The sequence below is a fragment of the Sturnira hondurensis genome, unplaced genomic scaffold (genome assembly GCF_014824575.4).
Source record: "Sturnira hondurensis isolate 20B ecotype Veracruz unplaced genomic scaffold, ASM1482457v3 Scaffold0006849, whole genome shotgun sequence".
Lineage (NCBI taxonomy): Eukaryota > Metazoa > Chordata > Mammalia > Chiroptera > Phyllostomidae > Sturnira > Sturnira hondurensis.
Genome location: NW_028079480.1, coordinates 3,683,828 through 3,699,344, shown reverse-complemented (window position 1 = coordinate 3,699,344; position 15,517 = coordinate 3,683,828). Strand labels below are relative to the sequence as shown.

Sequence of the window (15,517 nt, the reverse complement as noted above, 5' to 3'; positions counted from 1 at the left end):
TGATTTCATGTATATGTGACTTTTTCTAAAAAATAAATAGACCCCCCTGTTTCAAAAATGACCCTACAGCCCTGGCCAGGTGGCTCAGTTGGTTGGAGTGTCATCTTGTACACCAAAAGGTTGCAGGTTCGATCCCCAGTCGGGGCACATATGTAGGTCGCGGGTTCAGTCCCTGCTCCAGGAGTGTACAAGAGGCAACTTCTCTGGATGTTTGTCACATCAATGTTGTTTCTCTCTCTCCCCACCCTTCCTCCCGCTCTAAAAATCAATCAACATATCCTCAAGAGATGATTTTTAAATAACGGACCAGTGCATCCCTTTATTTCGGACCAGCAAAGCTTCTGGATTGGCAAACTCTACCCCCAGAGAAAGCAGCCTGATCAAACCCATTATTACCATGACTAACCCTAATCGTGTTAAAGATACTCCCCCAAGGATAAAATCCAAAATTATCAACCAGGTCCCTGAAGACCATGTCTCCCTCCTCACCCTCATCATGCCGTCCCCCCACTAAGCTTTGGCCACAGGGGTCTTCCTTGTTTCTTTCCCCACCGCAAGGCCTTAGCACTGGCTCTAACCTCTACTTAGCTTCTCATCCATCAGGTCTCAGCTTAAATGGCCCTTCTCAGAGAGGCCTATCTGTCCTGTCTAAGTTAGATGCCCACATCATCCTCATACACTGTTCTTCTTTATGGTGGCACTTGTCACATTAGATTTATAAATCTATGTTGTGGGTTTATTTATTTAATATCTGGGGACCTCCAGTAAGGTGTGTGAGAGCAGATTTCATCTGCCTTTAGTGCTTTGGTATCCCAGTGCCCAGCACAATGACTGGTACATAGTAGGTACTCAATAAACGTTAGTCCAATGAATGACTGAATCTAGACTACCTGGTGTTGTTAAATACGTAATCATGGCTCTGGCTGGTGTGGCTCAGTGGACTGAGCGCCAGCCTGTGAACCAAAGGGTTGCTGGTTCAATTCCCAGTCAGGACACATGCCTGGGTTGTGGGCCAGGTCCCCAATAGGGGGTGTGTGAGAGGCAACCACACACTGATGTTTCCCTCCCTCTCTTTCTTCCTCCCTTCCCCCTCTCTAAAAATAAGTAAATAAAATCTTTTTAAAAAAACACACAAGCAAACAATAATAAATAAATAAATATGCAATCATGCTACTTAATTTTATCCTTTAAAAATGTCTATTTTAAAGGGAATCAACTAATCATTTTCACAACATTGCTACCCTAGAATATGAGCACTCAAAAACTAAAATGACGGGGAATGGGGGGAAGTTTGAAAAGGTGAAAATGGAAGTTTCTTTTCTATATTCAGCTGCTAAGAGCTCTGGAATTTCCAGCATTTGGCTCAAACTGTCTTGTGGGAGAGGCATTTCTGCTAAGTATATCCCAACAGGTCCTGGACAAGCTAGAACCAGTCTAAAGAGGCCCGAGCCTGCATAATCAAGGCCTGGCCATCCTTTCTTTTGGTCTGATTTTTTTGAAAGCCAAACTGACAGGAAGCCAAAGGAAATCTTGGAGTGTGACAAGACAAGAGCATCAGGTGGGATTTGGATGCACTCACACATAAACAGATTAAATTCACCTTCTTTTGAGAGCCATTTTTTAAAGGGATTTAAACAAATTATACATTTGCCTTCTACAAAAGCCCTTTCACATACAGTCTCCTATTTGACATTTTAATAATGATGACTTCACCACCAACATATAACTTCACAGATGAGGAAACTGACTCACAGAAGCTGTAACTGATTCAAGTTCACACAGCTAAAGGCTTGAGCCTGAACTTGACACCGGATCCTTATCCCATTCCTTTTCTGCTTTCCCAGGATGCCACAAGCAGATGGTCCAAGCCCAAGTGCCAAAGCCAAAGAAAAGTCCAGAATTAAAGAGAGTCATCTGCCACAGCATTCTACAAAAGGTACCGGAGTGTCACAGACTCTTGCCACTGCCTGGGGGGCTCCTGCCACAGGACAGTCATCTCAGTTGCTCTGAACTGAGCCTGAGCCCAGTAACCTCATCCCTTAAAAACTACACAAATCAGAGCATGGACTGAAAAGGGCCTCAGGAGACACCTGCCTGCATCTCCAATATCAGTTATTTACCATCCTGACCAGTGGACTCCAATCCTTACTACACTCTAACTATTCGTTGTCATCATCAGTTAATGAGTGCTTTTTATGTGCCAAGAACAGTTTAAGTATTTGGCAAAGGTTAATTTACCAATTCTCATATGATGCTATCAGGTGAGACTGTTACTGCATCATTACATATGAGAAAATGGAGGGACAGGGGTTAAGTACTTTGCCTGAGGTTATTAGCTGGTGAGTGGCAGGCTGTGGGGCTCCAGAGTCTATCCACTTAACCCAGTGTACCACACTGTCCTTTCTAATTTCCTCCTGACCATCATTCCATCAGAACCAGCTCGTGATGAAGTCAGCTTCAATTTCTAAAGTGGAAATCCTATACTCCCCTCCAGAGAAATAGACCCAGCAGGTCACTAGACATCCTCAAAAACCCTTTCCAGCTTTCTTCCCCAGAGACCATACAACTCAATCACACAACTCTTGCTGCCTAAGAATGGGTTTAGGCACAACAATTTCCACTGGTGGACAGCCTGCTATTTTCTTCAGAATTCACTCATGTCATCTGCAGTCCTGCCCCACCCTCCCCGACCAGGCAGACCTCTGCTCAGAGGCCAGCCTGCACACCCACCCTACACTCTGAATTCCTAGATGCTTCTTTAAAGCCTGTGCATTGCACCAGACTCCTGAGCACACAGGTTTTGAAGAGTTTAATTTCACTTGTAAATGGTGCCAAATAGAACTATGATATGCTCTCCCTCTTTCTTCAACTTACATCTAAATAAATATTGCTATTATACCGAACTGGATGCATACCCACTGGCCATGACAAATGAAGAAATAACCTTCCTCTGTGATCACGGCATGTTTCTACTTTATCCCTCCTCTGAGTCATTCATTCACTCATCGGTCTTTCCTTACGTACATTCTGAAAGACAGTGGGGTTTGTTAAGATATGGCTTCTGAAACCAGATGGGCAGGGTTCAAGTCCCCTGTCTCTGCCACTTATAAGCCCAGTGTCCTTGGGCAAGATATTTCACCTTTGTGTGCCTTGCCCTTCTTATCTATGAAACAGGAATGATAACAGTCCTGGCATCAAAAGGCTGTCGTGAGGATTGCATGAGATGATTCAGGCAGAGCACACTGTCAAGCTCTAAAAATGTGAGCTATTGTTTGTAGATTCCAGGAACTGCACTGGAATACAGATGGAAAAGGGTGATGCCTGTCTTCAAGGAGCTCACAACCTACTAGGGGAGACAGGCACGTACAACAGCTGGGGAGTGCTGTGCTAGAAACAAGCAAAGAGGCAGTGGGAACCTAAGGCTGGAATCAGGGAAGACTCCCTGGAGGAAGTGTTGCTTAAAACTGCAAAGGCACCACAGGTAGGAAAAAGCATGCCTAGTTATAGGAACAGCATGTGGACTGGCATGGATGAAACACAGGAACAGAAGGGAGAGGAAGGGAATGAGGCTGGAGATATAAAGAGACCAGGCTGTAAAAGCCCTGTTACTTTCCTTCTGAGAAGACCGTACTTTATTGGAAAACAATGGGAAGCAACAAAGCAATCTAAACATAGCTTCTGACTCAACTGCCCCCAGTTACTGCCAAGAAACAACCACTGAGCCTTAGTTCTGCTGAGATTAAGGTGACTCAATGACAATGCTCTCATAACCGCAGTTCAAAGAAACAGACCCTTCAGGACTCACCCAGTCAGCCTCCAGGCCAACCAATGGGAGCTGGCTTCCCACAGCGGACCTTTCAGAAGGTGCACTAAAGGTTCTTACTTTTAGCAGTGCATAGGAATACAGATCAAATTTTTTTATTATTATTATTACTATATTTTATTGACTATGCTATTTCAGTTGTCCCAATTTTCTCCCTTTGCCCCCCTCCACCTAGCACCTCCACTCCCTTAGGCAATCTCCACAACATTGTTCACGTCCATGGGTCATGCGTCTAAGTTCTTTGGCTACTCCATTTCCTACACTGTACTTTATATACCCATGGCTATTCTATAACTACTTATTTGTACTTCTTAATCCCCTCACCTCTTCTCCCACTGCACCACCTTCCCCTCTTGGATGCAGGTCCCTGCTTTTTATGACTTTGAATATTTCTTGCCAATTCTTTCTAGCCTGCAAAATTTCCTTTAAGAAATCAGCTGACAGTCTTATGAGAACACCCTGTAGGTAACTAACTGCTTTTCTCTCGCTGCTTTTAAGATTCTCTCTTTATCTTTAACCTTTGGCATTTTAATTACGATGTGTCTTGGTCTGGGCCTCCGCATCCATCTTTTTTGGGATTCTCTGTGCATCCTGGACTTGCATGTCTATTTCCTTCACCAAATTAGGTAAGTTTTCTTTCACTATTTTTTTGAAATATATTTCCAATTTCTTACTCTTTCTCTTCCTTTGGCACCCCTATTTTTTGAATATTAGAATGCTTAAAGTTCCAGAGAATGCTTAACCATACTCATTTTTTTGGATTCTTTTTTCTTCTTGTTCTGATCGGTTGGTTTTTGCTTCCTTATGTTTCAAAACACTAACTGGATTCTTAGCTTCATCCACTCTACTATCATTTCCCTGAAAATTGTTCTTTATTTTAATTGGTGTATCCTTTGTTTCTGACTGGATCTTTTTTATGTTGTTGAGGTCCTCAGTAAGTTCCCTGAGTGTCCTTATAACCAGTGTTTTGAAATCTGCATCTGATAGATTGCTTATCTCCATTTTTAGTTCTTTTTCTGGAGTTTTGATCTGTTCTTTCATTTGGGCCATGTTTCTTTGTCTCCTCGTTTTGGCATCCTCCTTGTTTGTTTCTATGCATTAGGTAGAGCTGCTGTAACTCCCTGCCTTGGTAGCATACAAGGCAATTTCTTGAATGTTCATTTCATACAACACTGTTAACCTTGCCCCTTGGAACTGGCATCTAAACATTAGGCCAAAAATTGACCGCACTCACCAATAAGTCAGAGGGAAACTCCAATATATGCAAGGATGAGGAAATGGTTCCCACCTTTAGTCATCAGATCCCCTGGGGGTTTTAAAAATATAAATAGATCTCTATACCCCCACCTTGGATCTACTGAAGAGGGTCTCCACAGTGGGACCTAGAAATCTACATTTTTTAAAGCTTCCCAGAAAATTCTGATGCTTGCCAGGTTTGGAAACATCAAGGGGAATGTTGTGTATCCTTTCCCCCTGAAGTTCTCTCCCTGAATGGCATTAAGTCATCGGGTAAACAAACAAACAAAATACTTAGCCCTAAACCTCAGCTCCTCCAGAAACTGTAAGGGCTTACATTCCCAATAAAGTGCATAGAAGGCCCTTGAAAGAAATGGTCATTAGAACAGTATTTTTCTAAGAAGTTAAAAAAAAAAACCATACAGTCCCTATAATGTTGGTCAGCATCGTTGACATTCTTTGCAAATGGAATACTGTAGAAGTAATTTCATTCCAGATGTGTAAATATCAGTAACTAAACCTGGTTCCCATTTTGCCTTGCCCAGAAAACTCGCAGCTAAACGTAGTATGCGATTTCAGAAACCACCTGATTTAAAGCTCCTGGCACATCTCTTTCTTCTTCTATGTTCCAATTTTTTGTTAAATCTTATGTGTGTTTTAATGTTTTAAGTATTAGAAATATGTGTTTGATGTTGTAAATCGCCTCAAATCCTTCTTACAAGTAGGTGAGACAGCATAAATGAATAAAGTTATCATTCAATATAATACGAAACAAGACTGGAATAAAGAAATTTGGAATTCCAGTTCAATCTCAGTGCAATGGGCCTTTAGGAATAAGCTCCATTGATTTAATGGCTCTGTCACCAAAGTGTTCAGGCATAAATTCAAAAAATTCTGAACTGGGGGACAAAGCAGGACCCAGCTCTGCACCGTACCATTTAGACGTGGAATCTGAACTCCCTTCAGTTAGACTTCTTCTGACTTGCTGTATCTGTGGGCCCAGGGTATGGCACCAACTTTAAAGCCACATTACAACCACAGCAACTATACAAGTTTATGTAGGTTGGCCTAAAAACCTCAAGGATATTTCAAGATGTTCTTGATTATTCCATAATCATTTTCTCAAGGAAATGCAGCAACATCATAAGGGTCAGGTACTTGCAGAGGATTTGTGCCTTAATCCAGCTTCACTTCATGCTCGGTGCAAAGGAAGTTATTAACGCTAAGGGGTGATAGTTCAGAGACTTACTGCTGCTCTTGGTCTGAAAGACCAACCATCATTTCTTAGGTAGGAATATAATTAAAAGTGAGATAACAGACAGAGTACCTGAATTCCCAAGAAGTTGGCGACTCTCTCAAAAGTCTCCAAACAAGCCCCCAGGGCCTCATGGGTAATAACCACCACCCATAACCTAAATCCTAACCATCCACTAAACACATAACACATTGGTCAAGTTGCTCTCTATACCTCTGTTTCTCCATCTATCAAGCAAAATATAACAGCATCAATTTCATTAGGGTGTCGGAAGGATTAAACAAGATTACAAGACTGGCACATAATAAGCACTCAATATACAGAAGTTACCGTTACCATTTAACAGTACCACTGTCTCCCAGCTCCTTCTATGTGTGAGCCACAACCTTTGAGACAAGTACTGTTATTCCTGCTTTACCAATGAGGGCACTGAGCCTTCAGGGGATGCCCTGTCCCCAGGACACACAACTAATAAATGGACAAGACAGGGTTGGAATCCAAATCGGGCTGATACACAGACCACATTTTCCCACATCGAGATGCCTTTAATTCTTTATTTGCTACAGTAAAAATAAGGCAGAAAGTACAAAGCAATGCCTAAATAGTTCACCCAGATACAGTTTTGATTTTAAAAATGCTAAATGAACCCTGGCCAGTGTGGCTCAGTTGGTTGAAGTACAATTCTGTAACCAAAAGGTTGCAGGTTCAATTCTTAGTCAGGGCACATGTCTAGGTTGCAGGTTCGTTTCCTGGTCTGGGCACATACAGGAGGCAATCAATTGATGCTTCTCTCGATGTTTCTCTCTCCTTTCTTATCTCTCTAAAAAGCCATGAAAAAAAAAACGTCCTTGGGTGAGGCTAAAAAAAAAAAAGCTCCACAAATGGAAAAAACCATCTAGAAAGTTTAGCAGCAAACTATGAGCAGTGTTTGCCTCTAGGAAGTAAGGCTGCAAAGGGTGCAGAGCAGGCTTTTACCTTATGCTTTCCACATTTTTATACGATTTGATCTTTTCTGACAAGCACAATGCTTTTTAGGTAAACTTTATATTGAAGTGTAACACACATATAGCAGAGTACACAAATCGTAAATACACAGCTGGCTAGACTCCCACCAGGAGAGCACACCTGCGGAACCAGCGGCAGTTCATCAGAGCTGGTAACCGAACCTGCGGTGAACTCTGAAGCCCCCTTGTGACTCCTCCCTTCACCAACTTCCCACAAAGGCTCCCATGGTCCTTGCTCCCAACACGGTAATTTTGCCTGATTACTTTCAGATCGTATATATATAAATACACTTGTAGATAGCATATTGTTTAATATAAATATGTAGATAACATATAATGGTAACTCTATGAAATATATGAATATGTAAATATACATAGCTACCCTTTTGTCTGGCTTCTTTCCCTCATCTTCCATACTCGCGTGTCTCATCCATATCATTGTGCGTAGTTATAGTTCCTTCAGCCTCATTGCTGTGGCGTTTGAGATCATGTAACTCACCATTTACTTGTCCATTCTCCTGTCCTTAGACATCTGAGCTGTTTTGAGTTTGGGGCTACTGTGGATAGCGCTGCTTTGAAAATTCCTGACATGGCTTTTGGTGCCCATGTGCAAACACTTCTACTGAGTCTTTAACTAGAATTGTTGAGTCACATCGTTGAGTCACATTGATGTTTCTCTCCCACTCTTTCTCCTTCCCTTCCCCTCTCTCTAAAAATAAATAAAATATTTTAAAAAAATAAAATAAAATAAAAAAGAGAAGTGCTGCATTATCCAAATTTATCTATATACATTTCAGTCATCTTTATCATATATATGTCAAACCTATGTCTTTATTCTGTTGTTTGTTATGAGTAGTCATATGTCTATAAAAATTAGGCCCTGATTCCTTGGTCAAAAACTCCACCTCCTACAAGATCACCATGTTCTTCAGGAAAACACTGATGGCATTTACCCAGACGGCATTTACCAAGACGGCAACGTACTGTACACATGACAGCACACCACGGTCCTCAGTTTCTGTCAAGCACAGCGTCAAGCAAGGCTAATAACAATAGCACCAATCACACAGGGTGCTAAGTACCATACAGCAGGGGTCCCAACCCCCAGTCTCCAGTCTGTTAGAAATCTGGCTGCAAGCAAAGCTCACCTGAGCTCCCTCCTCCTATCTCATCTCCCACCCACAGCAGGGGAGTAAAGCTTACCTGGGGTCTGCCTTTCACCTCCTACAACAGTCCCAGGTTGGGGACCGCTGCCATACAGAAATTACCTTTTTTGTCTTAGGTCATCATGGATATATGCCATTTTGGACTTGGCTTGGCTCCCCTTTCCAGACCCATCACGGGTTAGGCAAGGTGGGTCTGTGCACTCCCTTATTTTCATATGCCACAAACACTGCCCCCAAATTCCCTCCTGGACCCAGGCAGGCTTTTCTCAGGCCAGCCCTTCAACTCCCCTCCTCTTCTGTTCTTCCCTGTCCACATGGGCACGGAATCCTACAGCTGGACAGCTAGTTCTCCCAGGTGAGGCCAGGACTCGTGCCTTTCAGGATGAAGAGGGTGGGGAGGTGCTGCTCTCTGGGACACTGAGCTACTTGGGCTGAGGGCACAGAGCAGCTGAAAGACCATGCTGGCCACCACTCATGGGCACAAGAGGCTCTGGGGTCCCATCCCTCTTGTTAATGCCTGCAGTACTTCTCTGAGCTGTGTGTGTGCCGATATTATAACCGCCCTGGCTGCGTAGTTCAGTTGGTTAGGGCATCCTCCCAATATGCCAAGGTGCAGGTTTGGTCCCTGGTCAGGGCACATACCAGAATCAACCAACAAATGCATAAATAAGTGGAACAACAAATCCATGTTTCTCTTCCCCACCTTTTCTAAAAATAAATAAATACATACACAAGTAAATACAAATATATTGACCAATGTGTAGCTCAGTGGATTGAGCGCAGACCTGCGAACCAGACGATCGCGGTTCGATTCCCAGTCAGGGCACATGCCTGCGTTGCAGGCCAATTCCCAGCGGAGGACATATGAGAGCCAACCATACATTGATATTTCTCTCCCTCTCTCCTTCCCCTCTAAAAATAAATGAATAAAATCTTAAAATATATATTTACCAATGAAATACTGACAATTAGTGGCTAAAAGCTGGCTTGGAGTCAGTCTGCCGAGCTTCAAATCCTAGCGCTATACCATGTGTCTTGCATCCCTATGACAGGGATTGTGGGGAGTACAGAAGCTAATGCAGTTGCACACCTACCACAGAGTCTAAGGCCATGGCCCCAAAAGCCAGTCTGCTCATCCAAATGCCAGCTCTATCACTCATTACCATATGACGCAGGCAAAGTACTTTAACAGTACCATGCCTCAGTTTCCTCGCCTTTAAAATGGGTATCTTAATTGTTTCAGTCTCACAAGATACTTGTGAGGATAACTGAGAGAATATTAAGCACTTAGAAAACCACCTCACATATAAAAAGTCCAACATACATTTTAGCGACAGTCATTATCAAAGCCAATCAAATAAACATTTCTCACACAAATCAAGTGTAATTGCACAAGTGTGATTAACATGCAGTCATCTGGATACCATATTCACAGGTGAATAACAAAGTCATCTGAAAACATTTCTGAATTCGTCATATATATTTTCTCAATTAACTCATGGTTGAAGGCACGATGAATGGGACACTTTTTCATACTAAAAAGTGGGCCCTCACATTCACAGAAAACAAACCCATTGGGTTCACTTGCTTGCTTATTTTATCTTTACAGAGAACTGGACCCTAGAGAAAGTAGGGAACCTGCCCAGGGTCACCCAGTGTGGTGCTCAGCTTGAATCGCTGCCCTGGACACTTTACCAGGCACCAAACCAAACTTCTGGCGGCTTCCTCAGGCCTTCCTCTGAGGCACTGGAAGTCAAATCATCTTTTAAAAATTAATGATCCGACATAGCCACTATTACTCATTTTTAACCAGTCTCTGCCTTTTCCTTTACAAGGCCACTAAGAAGTAGCTCAATGAAAAAATTATGTAAATCAATCAAATTACCTAACCTATGGGGACCTGAGCTTCCTCTCCACAAAAAGCAAAGACCAGCTCTCCTGTCCTCCCGAGGGAGCAATGCAGGGCACAGCCTAGGGAACAAGCACATCTTGGAAACCAGTCTGAGCCGAGGCCCATCACGAGAGCAATTCCTTGGTGTTTTCCCCAGTCCTGATCAGCAGGAGAGTGTGACCTCAGTGGGTAGATGATAATCTCTTTTTTAGTCACCTGCCACACTGCAATACCTTAAGGTCAGTCATTCTTCTCCCCTCGCTCCTCAAAACCAAACCACCGGTGTTGGCATCCAGGAGTCTGACGGCGCGGGGAGGGAGGATCTCTGGTTAGGGGATCATAACATGGCTTGATAAATTTCAGGTCAGGAGGTTCAAGCATTCACTTACCCTGTGTTTTTTGGACCATAAGATGCACCTAAGTTTTAGAGAAAAATAGGGAAAAAATTTTGAAGCAAAAAATGTAAAAAAAAATTTTAAGATTTTTATTTACTTATTTTTATAGAGAGGGGAAGGGAGGGAGGAGGGGAAGAGAAACATCAGTGTGTGGTTGGTTGCCTCTCATGCACCCCCAACCGGGGACCTGGCCCGCAACCTAGGCATGTGCCCTGACTGGGAATCAAACCAAGCAACGCTTTGGTCCACAGGCCCGTGCTCAATCCACTGAGCTACACCAGCCAGGGTGGTAAAATATTTAATAACATAAGTAACACAATATTGCACCAATGTAAATGTAAACAGAACTCAACGGCAGCATTAACAACCATTATTCCTCCCAAATGTGTGTGGTGGGACGCACCTAGTAGTCTGAAAAAATACAGTACATGCTACTCCCTTCCGTTCATCCTCTTCCTCCTCTCCTTAGATCAGCTGATATCAGCTGGAATAGCTAGTATTTCTCAGATAATTGATTTCACAGAATGAGGGACTGCAGAGCGTGGGCCATTAATACCTAAAGAACCTTCATGGACATTTCTTGCTTTTTATAATCTGACATGTGAGCCCTACTTTTGACCTTAAGGACATGATGTAAACCTACTTGAGTGAGTCCGGATATAAGACTCTTAAAAAATTAGAAAACACCCTCTGGCTACAGAGTATTCATTAAGCATCCTTTAGGATATTGAGCAATTTGCCACAAAACCACAGGGCTCTTAGCATGGGCTCTCCCAGGACACACGAGGCAAATGAGCAGCTAGCTCCTCCCCTGGAGAACATCCCTTATCTGTGACCCCACCCCTTCCTGTCTTCCGTCAGTTGCTGGGAGAGAAAAACAGTCAACATGCACAGAGCAGCAATTTCAGCCTGGGTGTGGATTCTCTGAAGGCTTCCCTTGAAAGCAACTAGAGGAAATAAGAAATTGACATAGTGGGGGGCAAAAACCTCACAGAGATAGGGAGATACACGAGTGTGGATCTGGAGCAGGAACTGACAGAAAAAATCTCAGGAGACAGTGGCCAATGCCTGGTTCATCAGAGGGTCCGTGGTAGAAGCCTTAATTGAGAAACTGGGGAGAGGAAGAAAGCTAATTTATGTTCATATAAAGTTGAAAATCTGGATTGAAATTTTAAGTCATCACAATAACACAGATGAAAACATTGCAGAACCAAAAAAAAAGCAGCTACATACACACAATGTGTTCTGTACGATTCTGCTCAGAAACAAGCAACATTAAGCTATGGTGTCCAGGAAGCATTATTTAGGTGGCAAAACTACTAAGAAAAGCAAGAAGATGATCGCCATTAGTCATGACGGTTATGTGTAGGAAGCTTCTGGGGCGCTGGCAATGTGCTGTCTTGACCTGGGTGGTGGTGATCATACAGGTATTTACTTTATAATCAATCACCTGCTATGCATTTGTATTTTATGACTTTATTTCAGAATTTTAAAAATGTTAAAAAAGAAAACAATTTCAAGTATACAGATTACAGAGTTCCACTCAGAAGTTGTATCAGTTGAACAAAAGACTAGAGCCAATACCAGAGTAATTCATGCAAGAGAAAGAAAACAGCCCTGACCGAGGTGGCTCAGTGGGTAGGGCGTCACTCCTGCAAACTGAAAGACTGTGGGTTTGGATTCCCCTTCAGGGCACATGCCTGGGTGGCAGGCCAGTCCCCAGTTGAGGCCCATGTGAGAGGCAACCTATTGATGGCCCTCTCTCACATCAACGCTTTTCTCCTCTTTCTCCCTCCCTTCCCCTCTCTCTAGAATAAAAGAAAAAATTGTTAGAGAGAGAAGGCAAACATAGCTATTTAAAGGAGAGGCACTCCTCTCCCAGCCTAATTTTATGGTTTGCCTTGGTGTGGAGACTCAAAGTCTGCATATATAAAACCATACAAGCAAACTCTATAAATGTAACACACCTACCAACCAGAAAGGTATGTACAACTCTAGGTCAGTGCTGACACCTCCTCACTATTGTTCACTGTTTACAGAGCACTTTCTGTATCCATAATTCACTGCCAATGGCTGGGGTTACCTCCACTGCAGAATTAAAGGCAGCCTCAACAATAGCAGGCTAACCCCAGGTTCAGCTCAAGGAAGAAGCAGAAACCAGACCAGCACCTGATCTCAAATGGCCACTTTCCCATTCCCAGGAGGAGGCCCAAATTTGTCTATGCAGAAATAATGAGATGAAGAAACAAGTAAATTACTGTCAGCAGGAGAATGTCACCTCCTCTGAGTCACTTTCACTTTTCAATAAAGCACCTGTCAAGGTAAAGATTAGCTTCCCTCACTAGGCCAGAACACCTCGAGGACAGACTTGTGTCCTCTCATAACTGAGACCCCAGGGCTTCTAGAACGTGCTCATTAAACATGTGCTAATTAATTAATACATGAAGGACACACTAATGAGTATACAGTGTTGTTCTGTACCCCATATTGTCATTCCTACACAGTGCCACCTATATCAAGGCTGTTTAAAATAGTTAAAATGCCAGGTGCTAGCTGCCCTTTTAACAGATTGCCCATATATCTTCCACTTCTCACAAAAGGTTGCATGTCCCATATAAATTCAGAGTGGAGAGAGCTGACAGGTTAATAATAGACACAAAGAGGGAGGACAAATGGGCTATGAGGTAAGCGAGTCTAAATGTGCCTTCCCTGGACGGGCATTTATTAATACGCCTGCAAAGATTTACTGGGCATGGCCAGGTTCAGCTCTGTGTCAGGCTTGGGGGTGGGGATCCAGATAAAAGCAGGCACAGTTTCTGTGCTTGAGGAATTCGGTAAGACAGCCTGTACCTAGAGAATAATCCAAGAGGTCACCTCAGGGCAGCACATGGAAGATGGAGGGAAGATAGGGTCTAAGAACTAACTGAGACACCTGCATTTGGGGGGCTAGTGTGGTCACAGAAAACCCCCTCAGTCCCACTAGGCCCACCTGGAAGTGTAGAACTGGGGGTGGCAGAGAAGCCAAGAGGAGGTCTCCGATTCTTTTCTTCCTGCCCCAGGCATTCATTCCCTCCTTCAGCTGCTGCTGGCAAGGATTTACGTCAAAAGGACCCACAGGGATCTCTCTCCTCCCTCTCTACCCTCACCCTCCTTCAAGAAAAAAGATGGTCAGATAGCCGGGGGAGGGAAGTTTAGGGTCAGCTTCAGCAAGTAGATGGGCCTAAGAATGGAACGTGAAGCCCCACGGCAGGGCCTGGACACCAGGGAGTGCTTTTTGTTTCCTTTTCTCATTTAGACAAAGAAAAAAATTACTGGCCGCCTGTGGGTGCAGGCCCTGAATGTGACGACTGTCAGTGGGACACCAAACCTGCCTTTCACCCAAGACTAGATGACCAATGTCTGGGCCTCCAAACACTGAGAGTCTGGGTCTCCCTGCAGTTTCTGCTTTACTGGGAGGTGATGGGTCTGGTAGTCTCCGACTGAACCCTGGCCCTCCAAAGACATGAGGCCCTTCTAAGAATGAAATTCGTTCCTTTGATTCAGGTATTCCCAGGGTTTCAAAAAGGGCTGGTCGGTTGATAATCCGGGAATGTCAGGAAGAAATATAACCATGGCCACTCCTGCAGGGGAAGGAGAATGTCCAAGAGGGTGTATTCGGGGTTTTTTGTTTCCAAAACTCCGCCTTTTCTCCAAAAAGTATTAGGGAACTGAGACCTGGCCATGGATCAGGTCCAATGTATGAGAAACGAGTCGTTTCGGTTTTGTGTTTAAAGTTAATACCACTTACATCCAGGACGCTTCCCACCCACTCCATCTCACTTTACAGATGATCCAGGTGTGTCCATACGACTTTCCGTCACTCTGAGACTTGTGAAGAATCTAGAGGTGATTTTTCCCAGAGTGTGGGATCTGCTGGGACCATCAGCCCCTCACCGTTTGACAAAGCGCGTCCACACGCCCAGCCGCGCTTCCGGGGCGAAGGAACGAAAACTGCCCACTTCTTTCCCGCAGACACGGTAACCGCGCGCAGGGCTGCCGCCCAGCTAGCCCCGAACTTTCCCGTCTGGGAAGGGGCGGCGGGCCCGTGGCGCGCGGAAAGCGCTCGGCGCACGCTGCTCCCGGCGCACCTGGATGCGCTCGGCGGTCCCAGCTCCGTCTCCGACTCCCGAAACCGCCGTCTCCGATAGCGCCCGCGGGGCCCCAGCCTCCCCAGCCCAGGAGCGCCCCGCTCCCCACGCGTCCCAGGCTGCTCTTACCCGGGAAATGGCGAGAGGCTGCTCGAAGTCTTTGCCCCCAACGAGGCGGAAGCCCCATGGCCCCGGGCCTTGGAGGACTATTTGTTGGGTGGTCATTGCGCGGCGATGGCGAGGCGACCCACGGGGACAAACGCGGCTAGACCCAGCTGGACGCTCCGGGGTTCACAGTCAGCAATCGAAGAAAGTGCGCGCGCCTCGGCTCGGGGAGCCGCGGGCGGGCGGGGCGAGGGCGAGGGCGGGGGCGGCTCCGCCCAGCCTGCGATACGGCCGCCACTCCTCCCGTCCTTCCAGCCGGGTCTCGCCGAGGGTTAGGGAGTAGTTCCGAGAGAGCCTCGAGTCTAATCTGGGGGCCTGTCCTCCAGCTCCGCCCCGGCTCCTAGTACCGCCGAAGGCGCTATAGGTGAGAGGCAAGCAGGTACCGACCGGGACTTAGCATTTTGTAAAACGAGTTTAGTAATACTGTGCAGAGTCAGCCCTCCGAGAGCAGCTTC

The 15,517-nt window shown here is 44.9% G+C and overlaps 1 protein-coding gene across 1 annotated transcript in view; it reads right to left on the bottom strand.

The window, feature by feature from the left end:
* Window positions 1-15,241, bottom strand: part of PDLIM1 (PDZ and LIM domain 1) — a 39,959-nt gene extending 24,718 nt beyond the window's left edge. Inside the window, exon 1 of the mRNA XM_037050906.1 lies at window positions 15,027-15,241. Coding sequence (XP_036906801.1) covers window positions 15,027-15,122 — 96 coding nt within the window. The 5' untranslated portion in view covers window positions 15,123-15,241. The remainder of the gene's footprint in view (window positions 1-15,026) is intronic.
* Window positions 15,242-15,517: the final 276 nt, after the last annotated feature.